The sequence below is a fragment of the Pelodiscus sinensis genome, chromosome 9, assembly GCF_052426305.1.
Source record: "Pelodiscus sinensis isolate ZL-2025 chromosome 9, ASM5242630v1, whole genome shotgun sequence".
Lineage (NCBI taxonomy): Eukaryota > Metazoa > Chordata > Testudines > Trionychidae > Pelodiscus > Pelodiscus sinensis.
In genome coordinates this window covers 17958462-17973933 of record NC_143060.1, presented here as the reverse complement: position 1 = coordinate 17973933, position 15472 = coordinate 17958462, and the positions used below count along the sequence as shown (strand labels likewise).

At 37.2% G+C, this 15472-nt stretch overlaps 1 protein-coding gene across 11 annotated transcripts in view; it reads right to left on the bottom strand.

Moving 5' to 3' along the window:
- Window positions 1–5311: 5311 nt before the first annotated feature.
- NFIA (nuclear factor I A) overlaps window positions 5312–15472 on the bottom strand; it is a 502507-nt gene continuing 492346 nt past the window's right edge. For all 11 annotated transcript variants that reach the window (XM_006132338.5, XM_089780448.1, XM_089780447.1 and 8 more), the window contains one exon: window positions 5312–12314. In XM_006132338.5, the coding sequence (XP_006132400.2) occupies window positions 12297–12314 (18 nt within the window). In that variant the 3' untranslated portion in view covers window positions 5312–12296. The remainder of the gene's footprint in view (window positions 12315–15472) is intronic.

Here is a 15472-nt window from a genome sequence, read left to right as displayed (position 1 = left end):
GCTGCCCCCGCACTCTGCTGAGGGCCACAAAGGGGCTGTCAGCAGCCCTGCCTCTCTCTGTTGAAGCATTTCTATCCCAGACTCAGTGCTGCAACTACTACTATAAGACTTGCTCTACTTGCAAAAAACAAAGCAAAACAAAACAAATCCCACAAAAATCAACAGGCGCAATATAAATTTCACACACTGTGTGTCATGGAACTGCCAAAAGGGATTTCACCATCTTTAGCCTTTTTAATGTACCTGGTGTATGGTAACTATTGTACCTGACTGTTTGCAAGATATTAGAACTCTGTATGAAGAGGTGTTATCCATTCCATGGAGTAGGGAAGGTGAGACGTTGTAAAGGAGTCAAAGCAGGCCTAAAAGCATGACTGCTTTGATAACGATAGCAAAGTATGGCTTCTAAGTTACTTCTCACATCGCCTCGTCCGAGTGTGCCCACAGGCCTGAGTTTGAGTTACGATTACATAAATCTCAGTCACAAATTTATTGCTATAATTTATCAGCTCATGTTGCTGAATGGCCAAGTAGTTAATTTTAAAATGAAGTGGTGCTATTTTCATTAATACCCTTGTGCTAACTACCTATCAAAACACTCTGAGGCAATTAATACCATGTTGCTGAAGTATTGAACCAATAAATATTTCCAGTCATGGCTTGTCTTTGGCGGACAAAAGACATTAGACTAACCCATTGCCTTAATAATGCTTTCTCCTTCCTTTTCTTTCCATATCATCAGAAACATTTACATTTAAGGAAAAGATTAAATAGCTAGATCAGCCCATAACATGAATTTAAAAGGCTGTTGTTTCATGACATATAAGTAATCCCTTGAGGATATCATTATAATAACAATAAGCCTGAAAGAAGATTGAAAATTTCTGAAGATTATATATCAGCAATACGAAAGCAATTTGGTGTAGCCTGCATTAAGGAAAGAGCCTAGATTATCTAGAACATTGAAATTTGACATACGCACACTGTAGACAACATTCTACTTGACATTTCACTGTCCACTAACTTGCTAACAAACACAACCTTATTAAAGGAGTTATGTGTTTCAAGCGTGAATGTAGCCTCCCATTCCTAGTGGTGAACTAGTTTTCAGAATATGCTTCTATTAGTAATGAGAATCAAACCAGACAGTGTTGTGTGAGAAAACACTAAAATGGAAATGATCTTCAAAAGTTTCTTTTGTATGCTGAAAATGCACGTGAAACCCAATTTGCCCATTACAAAAACCTTCATCAATTAGAGGTTAAAAAAATTGTCTTCTTGTTTTAGTAATGTGCAACCTGGATGAGTTTAATGGTGTTGATCTTATGTGACTGAAAAACGAAGTTTGGTGAGACTATTCTTTGTGCCATTGCGGATCTTAAATTCTTTGCTAAGGTTTTCTCTATGACTCTCAAATCTCTATTTCAGCTGCAATCTTTCGAACACTATGCAGTAATACCCTGCCTTTGTGACAAGTGTGTGTGTGTATGTGTTTGTAATCTATGCAAAGTAAAGTACATGTTTCGATGAGATACTGATCATATAAATCTTCCTGTAAACAGGTTCTATTGTTGCTCTTAGTTTCAGCCAGATGTAGTAGCAGAATGTATTATGGAAATCTCTCCTCTGTGCATAGAAATACAAAAAAATTAGTTCTGGAGCCAAAGCTATGCTTGAATGTGCCGAGGACTGGCAGCTGCCTACGAGTATTGGGCTATGACAACATTGGCTTAAACCTAGCATGTCAGTATTTCACTTACCATGTGAGCCTGTCATAGAGGCTGCCCCAGTAAATGAAACAGTAGAATGCTTAATTTTTACAGTAAACGCTAGACATGACTACATAATATCTTTACCTAAGGCCATTTGTGATTGTGAATACTTTACACTTGGCCATATATTTGCTGTTGATCAATGGGACCCCCATTGTGTTAGATGTATTATGTATTCTTCTAGGGTACATTTCAATCTGAGTAGAGTCATTTTAGTCGGAATAATAATGTGCACCTTCCCGTCAACTATATCAATGTGCTTTACAAGTGTTAATTTATCCCTGAAAGTAGACAAATCCTATTATCTTCATTCTGAGTGATGAGGAAATTGAGAATGCAGGGAGGTTAAATGAGTTGACCACATTCATGCAGAGTGGTAGATCACCGACTCACCATTCTGTGACTTTTCGACAAGAAATATCGTTGTGCCAACACTATTTCTACACATGGCTTTCCCCTCCCCCCATATAAGTTTTCATTGAAGGGACCTTTATGATCACCTAAACTGACCCTCTGAATATCAGAGACCATCGAATCAAACTGTAATTTCTGCACCAATGCCATAATTTGGCTAAAATTTCCCATCAGCTCTACTAGTGGGAGCATAAATGTAAATGGAGCTCCATATGGTTGTCAGCATTTTAAACACACTGTCTCCTGAGCCTGGTAAGAGAAGGTTCACTGGATCTGTTGCAGTGCCACCAATGGAGTTATATTTCTTTGGCCACATCTCCACTTGCCATGCTGGAGATCGATCATCTGGCATTCAATTTAGCAGGTCTAGTAAGGACCTGATAAATTTAATGCTGAGGGTGCCCACATCAGCGCCATTACTCCTTGATTTGTGAAGAGAAAGGGAAGCTGATGGGAGTGTTTGTGGCAAGATGGTGTCAAGCCCGTCTTAAGGTATGTTGACGCCAGATACGTTATTTACCTTAAGCAGTTCTCCTGGGTCTATTGTAGACCTGGCCTGAGCATAGCTGATGCCTACAACTGAACTGTCAAGGGAGCTTTACTTTTTTACTTTAGGGATTCAGTCACAACCTCTGGCATATTTACTGCGTATCTTCCACATAACTTAGCAAATGCATAACCAGTTCCTCTCAACATGTAAGAGCCATAGTGAAGCCATCCCAAGAAGGTGTGAGCTGTTGGTGAATTTTTTTAATACATTTCTGTGGAAGACTCCCTTTCCTGTTCCCTGCACACAAGATGTCTAGAGAAAATCTGAATACATCCTTCATGAAACTTTTAGGCCCAAAGTGGTCAGGATGTATTTTAGTGACCAGAGTTTATGTTGGAAGTAGGCAATAATTTTTGCAGTGGGGCCGCTCCAAGAATTTGGTAAGTGGTCACAAGCCACACTTTATACTATATTAACGGAGGGGATGAGGGATCTGGGATGGCAAGTGGGTGCACGGGGAACTCCGGGCAGAATATTGGGAGTGCAGGAAGAGATGAAGGATCTGAGTTGGAGTTTCGGTGCAAGAGGGGGTTCTGATCTGGGACAGGAGAGTAGGAGAGGGTGTAGGATCTGGGAGGGAGTTTGGGTGCAGGAGAGTATTGTGACATGGGGCAGAGGATTGGGATGCACGAGGGGGGTGTCAGGTGCAGGCTCTGGCAGGGAGTCACTTGCAATAGGTGGCTCCCGGCTGGTAGCTTAGCCTGTCTCTGTGCATCCCTTGAGGGGAGGGGAGCAGCAGGTCTCTATGTGCTGCCCATGGCGGCAAGCACTGCTCTGCAGCTCCCATTGGCCAGTTTCCAACCAATGGGAGCTGTGAGGATGGTTCTGGTTATGGGGACAGCAGGCAGATATTGATGCACAAGAGGCTTTTGAGCAAAAGGAGCTGTATAGGCGGCTCCTTTTTGCGCAAAATCCCCCTCTTGCGCAAGAGCCGTTCTTCCTGAAAAAATGAGGAAGAAGGCTACAATATAGCCATAGCCTATGAATGAAATGATTGTCTGTACTTCATACATTCACAATGTATTAACAATTGTTTAGAATTAAAATGTTGCATTAGCAGGAGATGGACCATTTGGACTCCATACTTCTGTGATGGCCCTCTTGTACCTATTGGCCATCTGTGTGTTCATTGTGTCTTTTTTTGGATGTAAGCCTTTCAGGTTAGGGATCGTGTCTTTTTTTGTGTTTGTACAGTGCAGGCATTCCCAGTATCAATATAAAATAATGTTAACACAAAATAATATTAACGCATAAGAGGTAGGAGAATCAAGAAAGCGCAGTTAAAGACACTCAAGACAATGAGTGAAGAGCATGACCAACAAGAAAAAAAAGAGTTAATGAGTGACATTAGTGAGAGCAATTTTAGTTGACCAGAGACAACAGAAATCAGATTTCAATGATGCCAGGGATATATGTGGGATTGCATTTTAATTTTGTGTTAATATTTATGTTCTTTTGTCATGTCAGTGTGTCAGAACAGCACTGAAGAAAGTACCGCATTCACCTCGTGTTAAGTTGAAGCCTTCTGGTTATCCATAGAGCAAATTCTCCATGGTCCATAACAACACAAGGTTTCTTATACTGCCTTGTCAATGTTTCTCAACTCTGGACTGTACAAGGAGACCACCTCCAGAGATGTCAGTCTCTGTGCCCATCACTGGCCTTGCTGCTGAACATGCCAGCAAATACCCCTGTTATGGCTGGAGCCTTTTTTGATGTGGTTATCCATGCATGGGGAAATTAACTCATATAGTGAACTCATTTAACCAAACAATATATCTCTATTTACAGAAATGGAATAAAGCTGGTATAAAAACAAGCAAACATTCTGGATGCAAATTGTATTTAAAAAAATTAGGGTAGGTTTTCGGTTGTTGTTTTTTCCTATCAAAATTGAATTCTCTATAAGAAATTTTGAAATTTCAACCAGGTTTTGTGTGTGTAAAATTCAGTGTCTTATAGAAACACTCCTCCCCTTTTTGACAAAAAAGTGGTCAGAAAATTTTGACCAGGTCTAAAACAATGTATGTTTATGAAATGATGGATTCCTAGAAATGCTGAAATGTGGGCATTTGATTAGACCTACTTAATAAAAATGTTGACACTAAAAATTAAATTCAAATGCTAAGGAGCAAGGTTAGTGACTTTAGTGGCCACATATTAGTGTACTTAAAGATTCACCCAAATGTTTTCTAAGTTAACACATGTTCTCTGTTTGCTTGAGTAAGAAGTATCCCTTCTTATTTTAGGCTGACTATATCTTTATTTTGATGATGTAACCTTCAAATGGCTATTGAAGAGTGATTCATAATGTTTGTAAACAGGACACCCATGGGACTGAGAAACTATAGTGTGTTACATATTTATGTCAATTCAACTGAAAGTCCACATGACTGGGGAACAGCTGATGAAGTGGAACCCACAGGACTCAAACCCAGATAAAAGGCATGAAGCTGGCCCAAAGAGATCAGTGACATATCTTGATAATGTCATGTTTCAACAGGCAATAATTACTGTGGCCCCATAAATGCCCAAGGACACTTCTGGGCACAGCACAAAGTAAATAACAACGCAGTTTGTTAGCATTAGCAGTTTTTTATTTTCCTTTTTTTGTTGCATAGGAAATGCAGTACTTGCTTCCAGTAATTGTATTGTAATGTGAGAAGGTGGTAGCACTAATGGTTGAATACAAGAGTTAAACTAATCCACACCAGCTCAAAAAACCTGCGGAGATTTAGTTGAATAAGAATGGATGCCCACAGTGATTCTCAACCAATTACAATTTTTTTTCACAGAACACAGTAAAACTAAAATGGTAACTATGAGAGTCAATACAAGTATACGAGAGGTACAAGGGGCTCAAGTCAAAATCATAAAGACAACATGGTATTAACACGGGTGCTAAGTGATTTTCCAGCAGATCTTTCAAACATCCATTAGAAGTGTTTTGGAGAGCAAACTGAAAATTGAAATGAGGAATTTGAGTGGACAAGAAGAGTTAGGTGAATGCTTAACTTTGGAGAAAAAACAATACAAGTGCAGAATGGGGACTTCCCACCGATTGTGTGTCTACAGCAAACCATTTTGTAAATCTTCACTGTATGGTATCCATGCCCATAAACTACTTTGCATTTCTATGGCAGTAACCAAACCAATAGCAAAGGACGAGAGTTTACAGCTGGGAAATCATCCATCTAACACACTGAACTCTAAAGATAACTATTCACCTTATTTCCCTTTCTTCTCTCTAAAATAAAATTGCTAATTTGTAAAAGAAAGGAGGAAAGGGAAGACTTGGGAAAAGAAAAATAATTTTGTTCTCGTGTTAGCAAAAGCATAGACTAAGTGGAAAACAGTCTTCTTTAAAAACCATTGTAAAAAGTACAAAAGTTTAGATTGTATGCAAGAGTTTTTTCTTATGAATGTTCTTAGTGGGAATCAGAGGTAGCACACCTAGGCATATTTTGCATGGAACAGATTAATTCCTTCTGTAAAGGAGGAACATTGTACATAAATGTATAAAACCTATGTATTGGCCAGAGTGTAGTAAAGAGCTCTCCTCTTCTCTACATCCTCCTTTCCTCTTAACATTCTTGTGTACTGCAGGTGTTGGACATGACATTCCAATCCCTGCCATGACCCCTTTTTCTGAGCGATTCTGCTCACTTTGTGGGATATGTAGCTCTCACGGGGCATGAAAGGCAGATGAGTGCTTGTGTACAAGGCTTGCTAAATCATCTACTGGGGAAGAAAGTGTCCTCACGTTTGGATAAAAAAAGTACACCAAAATCCCGTGTTAATAGCAAATGGTCTTTTATGAATCATGCCTAAAGTTTGTACAGAATTTTGTTTGAAGGAAAAATATTGCAACTAAACAGCCACAAGAGATTCTCTTTTTTACTTTCTCTCTTTTTTTCCTAATGATTTTTTTTTCCTTTTATACAAGGAGGTCTGGTGAGAAGAAGCGTCAAGCATGGGTACCTGGTTAAACACTGCCCATTAAGAAATCACTTTCAACATCAGCTAAGTCTCAGTTATGGGTTTGAAAACTGTCTCTTAAATTTATACATACGTTCTTTTGGAATTCTTAAGGTAGCTTTTGAGACAAAAATCTGACCAGAGACAGACTTTTGGCCTCAACACCCATGCTTGCCCTCTAAGAAAAAGAAACCCCCCCACAAGTAATACTGAATTTAAGTAAATGTATACCTCCAAAATACTGAAAACACCCCAAATCAAGAAAAGACAGAATTTGCGTTCTCAGTGAAATATCTTTAAACCTATCTGACAAGAACCAAGTCAGAAAAAAAGACTAACATAACTTTGAGTAATATTCATACAGCTCACTAAGCATTATGGAATAGCATGCATTAATATTGTACGGTTATTTTACATCACCTATATCAGAAGGTTCTGACAGACAGCGAAGGCTACCGGTGTAGAAAAATCTTACTTTAGAAGAGCAATATAATACAGATTTCACAGGCACTACATTTTAATATATCAGGTATTATGCTGGTTTTCTTATAATTCTTTCTGTCCTAAAGCTGGCATTATAACAATGACCAAAAAGGCAAGGATTTAAGTAAACGGAAAGTAGATACCAAAGTTGATATATTCTTTTTTTTTTTTCAGATAGATTAGTGCATAGTTCTCATGCAGATAAACACTGCTATGCATTTACATTGTTGGAAAGCAGAGTGAATTGAGCCCAAGTTGTCACATTTTTGTAAATCATTTTGCCAGCCTGTAATAGCACCATGTAATGGATTTGCATTAAACATTAAATTGATTTCAGAATTGGTGACACAGTATTCACTACAGTTAAGTGCTATGGAATAGCTTCAATGTTACCTGCTATATATCAAAGCAATTTTCATCCCACTGCTTTTTTATTGGAAAAAATAAAAGGAAAATGTACTCGATACTAATTAGACTATTGCACAGCCTTGGACTTGATGATGGCATAGCCGGGTTTACTGTCAAACAGCAATACATGCATTGACTTCAAGACAAAATTGGCATTGTAAGATTGATTTAATGGAAATCCTGCCTAGCAGGCAGCATTCACTTCATGAGACCTTCCTCCAACAGACCTCATGAAAGTTGTTTCTTTTTAGGTGCCATTGAAGCTCTCCTTACATTATCATGCCGGTTGTGTTTTTAATTTTGTTCGATGGAGGCCTTCTAAAAAATAATTAAAAAAAGAAGATATTTCCAGAGACACAATGTAAAGTACAATATGAACTGACATTCTTTAAAAAAAAATCACCACAAGGAAAAAAAACTGTTTTAGGCTATGTATCTGGGTTTTTTTGTATTTTTTTGTACAGTAAATATTTTATAACACTGTTACTACAAAGCTGCAAAATACCTGGAACAAAAAGAAATAGTGAAAGAAAAACAAAGTTAGAAGGATTTGCATATTCCTGTGGGCTGACTGAATACTGTGGAGTTGAGGAAAGTTTTGTGTTTCCTTTACCCCTCAACCTCAAGAGAGGAGGGATGAGGGAGGAATAAAGAGCGGAGACAAAGTATGCCATGGCTGCTTAACTTTAGCCTGTACGTTTTATGATAAAGGACGAGGAATAAATAATGGCATTGCTGGGGTGCGCAGCATAACAAAAGCCAGTGCCCTAGTTCAACAAGAGGAAAAGAGAGGAATTAACTGGTGGAGTCAATTCATGACAAGCAATTTTTAAATCTTTAAATTTGAGGAGAAGGAGGCGTTGAGTCAGGATTTGTGTCTGACAAAATTTCCAGAGAGGGAATAAAAGTTGTTCACATTATATTTTAACAAATTAATAAAACAATTTAAAAGGGGAAGGAAGTGTAATTGGATTCTGAATTAGGAATCAATACTGTCCACCTGAATCCTGCACGTTCTCTTTATTGTTGGCTGCACACCCCAAGCGGCTGTCTTGCTCAGAACTCCAGTTTTTACTTTATTTTGAGGAATAAAAAACAATTTGTTCTCCATATGTGAACAGAACTGAACTGCTGTGTTTTCTGCATGGTAATAAGGTGAACAAAATTTTAATTTAGTGTGTTTAATACTTTATAACCACTGTTGATTAACACCCTTGATCGCCTACCTAATGTTTTAAAGCCTTTAAAACATTTTTTCTGCAATTCTGATCAGAATGCCTAAACCTTAGCGTCATCAAACTTAATATGACAAAATGCCTTCAAAAATACAGCATACCTGTACTGTCCATTTACAATGGTTCTTCAGTAGCCTATACTTCTCAAGCATAGGAATATGCTATACCATTGAGAGAAGAAAAATAACTGTATTTAAATACATACAAAACGGAAACAGGAAAGTTTTTAACTTAAATCCAGTTCCCAAAGGGGAAAAAAAAGCAATTCTATGAACGCTGCCTTTATAACGAACAATCAGAAATTCCACTAAGCTAATTTGACAGAAATTTGTCCTCATTTAAACAACATTACAAAAGTCCTGCATTATAAAATAGGGTAGAATAAATCAGTGTAATCAATAAAACTATACAACATACAAATTACATATCTTCTGAGTGGGCAGTTTAATTCTCTCTCTTTGCAGCCATGACTACAACATGCTCACTAAAAACAACTAACTGCCCAAACTATTGCTTAGTTTGTTTTGTTTAAAAAAGGGTGCAATTTTATTGTATATACAACCAATTTACTGGTAATACCTTGGCTTATAGCAAGGTTCTGACAAAATGTTTGTCTAGGCTTTTTTCCCTTCACTGTGAAGCACTGAAAGCTGCTATTTTTTTAATTTTATTATTATTTTTTAGTGCACATATGTCTTAATAAAGTAATGCCCAGCTAAGTGCTATAGGGAAGGCAAAGGATGCTGGCTAGAAGATGTGATACCATATACTAACAATCACACAATACAACAGAGCAAAATGACTACTCAACCACTTATCAGACACATATGAAAATCCAAAACATTTTATTTTTTCCTTAAATAGAGAATAACCAGTAAACAATTTTCAGAACTTGGAAGTTTAAAAACGTGCATATAAAAATGGGCATTATATACTTTAGTTGAATGTGGCTTGATTGCAGTCTGCTAATAAAAATGGGTGTGGGATCTGAAGAAAAAGGAAGTTTTTTTAAGGCTTGCTTGTGAAAGGAACAATTGTAAAACAAAAATTGCTTGAAGCAGGGTTCAGCTTAGTGCTTCACAGTTTGACTGCTTCTCTAAGAAGAGCCCTTCCTGCATGTGCATTCAAAATCACATAAGTACAAAGACAAACACCTAAAACACACTGCGTCAAGTGCAGCACCAACTTTGGTCAAATAAAAAAAATAAAAGAAAAATTAATAATTGCTAAGCTTTTCTACATGATATAAGCAGGTATTGCATATTTTCATATATCTGGGAAAAAACAAAAGGAAGACTCCAAATAAAATGTAAAATGCAGCAACATCCAAAAATACTGATAATCTAGCATCTACAGATCTCAGAATAGCACTGCCACTGACCATACAGGACAATAAACACTACTCGTATCTGCGGAACAACTAACATTCTATTTAATTCTAGATGTTGAAACTGACAATGGCTGACATAAAAGTCACATTTACAAAAAGTGTCTCCAAATGCTTGACTAGGGAAAAATCCCCTTTCAATATAGGAACATGTGCAACAATTCCACAAATAATCGCTATCCAGGGCAAGGCACATTGATATGGAATTTTTTGTTTTTGTTTTTTTTTGTTTCGTGCAAATTAAGAAAAAAAACATTATTTCAGGGAAAAGATGAGGAGCAAAGTGTCTTCCCAAGAATTTCAGTTACTTGATTGTATAGGACAGTAGTAGAAACCCTTCTGAAGGGCCGTACAAACATAGTTTAAAGGCAAGTGCCTGGAATAGGGATTACAATATTGTGTCTTAATGCACTCTACTTTACCCTACATTAACTATATAAAAATTAGTTACTAACACTAGAACATGCAGAGACTTTCTCTGATTAGCTGGACTTGCCAACCAGAACGTATATATATGTATAGTATAGGAAACCTTCTTAAAGTTGTATGTGAAGCAAAGGGGTGCTCCGCTGTCTGATAGAAAAAAATCACTTGCACTCTTTTTTTTTCTTTTTTTTCTCCTTTTTTTTTATACATAAGATACAGGACGTTTGGGGTCCAAACTTTTTTTTTCAGCAAGTGCCCTTGCTTAGAACTGGCATAAGTTGTCACATCAGCATTTGTTTCTGTCTTTTTTTTTTTTGTAGTCCAGAAAAAGTACCAGTTCAGGGACACAGAGGTGTTTTAATTTCTGGACTATTTCATATGATTCCCAAGGTGTTTGAGAAGTGATAACCCTATACTGCCGGAAACACGTAACATTTGTCAGAATTGGCATAATCCACTATAGTGACTTTTAGCTTATAAATTTAACAGATATTATGATTTAATTTTAGTTATGTGCTTTGATAACAGAAAATGATTAATTAGCATTTAATGTAGTTAACATATTGTGGTAAAAGCACCATTAGATTTTTTTTTTAATTTTCCTTCAGTTTTAAAGGGATACAAGTTTAACAATAAAAAACATAAAAAGCAAAAATAGCTCCCCTTTTTCTTGCAAGGCTGTTTTTTACCCCAATAATTTAGAGTCCTGGGGTGGAAGGACTTGGAAAACAAAAATAGAATTTTCAACAATCTCTATCTTACAAAGATATTTAGCTATCCAATGAAATTGCACTTTACTCAATTCAAAATTCGATTGTTTTGATTCCTGTCAGTTTCTGTCAAAACAGACCAACTTCCCCATTTCTGCATGAATTTTTTTTGTAATTGTTGAAAATTGCTGAAAAAAATGTTTTTTATGTAAGTGCAGCATTTCAAACTTTTTTTTTCTTTTTTCTTTTTTTTTTAAGTGAATAGTAGTAGTTTGATGTTTTAAATCGCTCTGCAACTTGAGTGGAAAAAAACCTGTTGACAGTGCTCAGATTTTTCATGTTATGTATCTAACTGCTGACTGTAAAAAAACAAAACAAAACAAAAAACAGCATTTTCCCCCCCCCGATATGTTACAGAAAAACATGCCCTATGTCTGTCCTGTAAGTCTATATATTGCAGAATTCAGCTACTACAAAAGTTACAGTTTAAGTGTGTTTCATGATTTCTCGAGAAGTCTCACACCTGCATGGGAAAATAATCAGTGAAAATGCTGTAAAACAGTTAGGCTCCATATGGAAAGTGTGTTACAACAGCGAGTCAGTAAGCAGCAGCAGAGGCTAGTTCTACCCAGTGTCACCTAATACTTACACTACCAATGAAACACTTCAAAAATTATGAAGCCCAACCATTTCCAGCACCGTATGAGAAATTACAACAGTCCCTAAGGTGTTTAAAAAAAATCTCAAAAAAGTTATGGCCTTTGCCATTGACCATAACATTTGCCATTTCCATGTACTAGTTTGCTGTAGATATCTGTTCATCTCTCCTTCCACTGATGTGAAGTAACTGCACTGTGTTGCTGCTGCTTCCATGTTACAGAGTTGGGAAGGAGTCAGGTGGTCTGTCCGGTGGGTGATGAGAAGCTGTCACTTTTATCCCAGGTACCAGGACTGCAAAAAAAAAAGAGAAAAACTTTCAGCTGTCAAGTCCTCAGAGTTTTTCCCCCTGATTAGAATACAAGTTTTGCGGTGGTCTTTGCAGCTCCTTCCAATACATCTACAATTGAGCTAATTGCATTAGTTACCACTCACCTTTCCCTGTTCACTTTAGTATGGCTGATTTGAGCACTCCAAAAATGATGTGGCTGTGAGCCCATGGAACACCGAAGTTCCCCAGTCAGAGGAAGCAACTTTTTCCACCGCATCAGAATAAGCCTGTCGGGGTCTCTGTGGGATTCTCATTTACACTGGTGTAAATCAAGAGTAGCTTAATTCAAGTAGCTTCATTTTCACTGAGGTAAAACAGGTACAAATGAGCTCAGAAGACATTTGATGGATTCACACCAGTGTGAAAGAGATATGAGTAAGATCAGTATCAGAACCTGAGATTGAAACGGAATGTGAATTTGCATCTGACTATGATACACTGCTCTCTTGAGAATTAAAATAACAAGAAGTAACTATAGGTTAAGGCAAGAGTACGATGGGAAGGGCTCAGCTATGAGAGACTTGTTGCTGATTCTTTACATTTTATATGAGCTCCTGGCATATCGTATTACAAGAATAGTTGAGCACATACATACTGATGACAAGTTTTATCAACTTTTTCCTTCAATTCTTTTCAGCATTTCATTTGATTTATAGGGCATCAACTAAAATACTATGTATTAATATTAACAAAGGACCCCAAGGCAAGTCCATGCTAGACTTCAAGATTACAGTTCTTGCCACAGTGGTAGGCTCTCTAGAAACTGTTAAAATAAATAATATGGTATGAGAAATGTTGCCAGTCATCCAGTTCCCCATTCAATTCATTAGCTAACTCTGCCTTCCTTCCCCTTTCTAAGCACAGACATACCATCTCCATATCTGCTTCAATTATTGCATACAGATTCTTGTATTCATTCTTAGACTGGCTGTAATTAAATGAAATCATTTTTACACTCAAAGATACACAGAAAAAAAAATATTTCGGTGTTTTCTTAGCTGTTCCTTATTATTTTAAAAGCAGTGCCAAACCCTGCTCTCCTTATTAATTAAACAGTCCCATTAATTTTGATAGTGTTATGTGCACAGATAAGGCAACCAGGAATTGGCCCCTGGATAGTATAACACTCATAATTTTCAAGTTGTTCTGAATTTCACATGTATGTTTACAATCATGATACAAATGTTATAGCTTTCAGAATGGCCCGAATTGACAAGGATGTGCTTTGTGAAAGTGCATAGCAGGGAGCAAAAGGGATAAAATTCAGACTTGGTCATTCAAGTAGGTAAAAAACATTTTATTGCCAAGCTCTGGTAGGTTACCATCAAGGTTTGCCTGGTCACATGGGTAAACAGTTAAAGGATAGTTATATATATTGGGGTAAAATTTCCTGGGCTCGTAACTAGATTTTTATTTCAGAAGCAGATTTTTAAAAAAAATACACTTCCTGTGTTTTCAGGTGTGCATTGTTAACCGTTTGCTTTAAAGAACCGAGGAAGGCAAATCATTCCAGCAAGTACACACTGAGATCTTCCAATAATTCAAAAAAAGTAGCAACTGTGCAATATGTCCAGGCCGCTGCTAAATTAGTCCTTTCTTGCCTTTGGTCATCTCATTTTTAATAGATTAGATTTGGATTATTGGGGTGCTAAAGTAGTCTGGAGTTTTAATTAGTAAAGTATCACAAAACCAGTTTAAAACTCCTAATCTTCCTTCAGTGCACAGTTAAATATGCAGTATTTGTTTGAATGAGTCTTACTGCACATTTTGGACAGCAGGGGGTGCACTTTTCTATACCACATTTCTCCTGGCTTCTCACTGCATTACTAAAAAATTCTGCAGTGCTTCTGCACTCCTCTTAAAAAGCAAAAAGTTTCTTCACACATCTTACTATTCAGTGTGTGCTTTGCAGACAAGGTTACCCCAGAGCAGCTCTGTAATCCTTCACTGAAATAGGCTTTATTGATTGCTCTGGTCTATTGTTCCCTTTTCAAGTCCCCCAAGTTCAAGTTCATCCTGGTGTTACATCATGTCTGGTTGCTAGGAGCAACCAGACAGACCCAGACGTGACTATCATTAGCAAGAAACACTCTGCTCTCCTCCCACCAACCTTCCAGTGGCTCTGACGTAGCAGGCCCACTGCAAACACATTGAAGTATTTATTCTGCCTAATTTATGACCTACACAGCAAGAGAGACCCCCACTCCAAAAACTAACACTGTTGTATATTTAATTAATCTGTCTTTCTCTGGCACTTGGGAAAGTTAGACAAAGGTCTAATTATTGTGTTTCTCTCCCTACACTTTTCTTTTGGGGCTGAATATTTGCATGGGAAAAGGAAATACAAGACTCAGTTTGGCTCCCCCCCCCTGCTTCCCCCAAAACACCTTTTTCCCCCCCTCTCTACTGCCCTATTGACATTTCATGAAATACTTTAGCTGCTTAAGGGAATTAGAAAAAAATCTGATGTGAATGTAACTCCTTCTGAGTTGGTATTCAGTAACACAAATCAACTCATGACATGTTTAAATTTAAATGCTAACCACACACTCTGAGAGTTACTTTAAAGGTTAGTTTTTAATCAATAGAAGTTGCTGACTCTGGAGTTTTTAGCTGCGCAGTGCAGCTCTTGTGCCTTTGTCTAGCGTTAGGCTTTCAAACTTTTTTTTTTCTTGAGATGATTTTACCAATGATTTGCAGACACAAAGTGCTATTGTGCTCTTGACTAGCAACATGTCAATAAAGGAGTAGAGTTACCATGCACTGGGGTGTCAATATGACTCCAGCAGACACAGTTCAATCTTAATACCAATGAAAAACTTAATTAACCCTTTCAGTCTTAAATTGAAACATATTTTTTTAAACTTGTGTCCAGGGATCTGGTTATCCAAATTGCCTTTGAATAAAAGCTGATTTTAAGAATAAGAAATTCAAATGACAAAGACATACCTGCACAGCACTGGCTATTTTTGCAACTATTCTTTGATGAAATATTTTATATGCTGAGACAGCAGAACAGAAATACCATAACATTTTCTCAGCCCGCTCTCAAAATACCATTTAAATTCATATTTTACAGCAGAAATAAACATAGATAATTATCCTATTTTCCTAGACAATC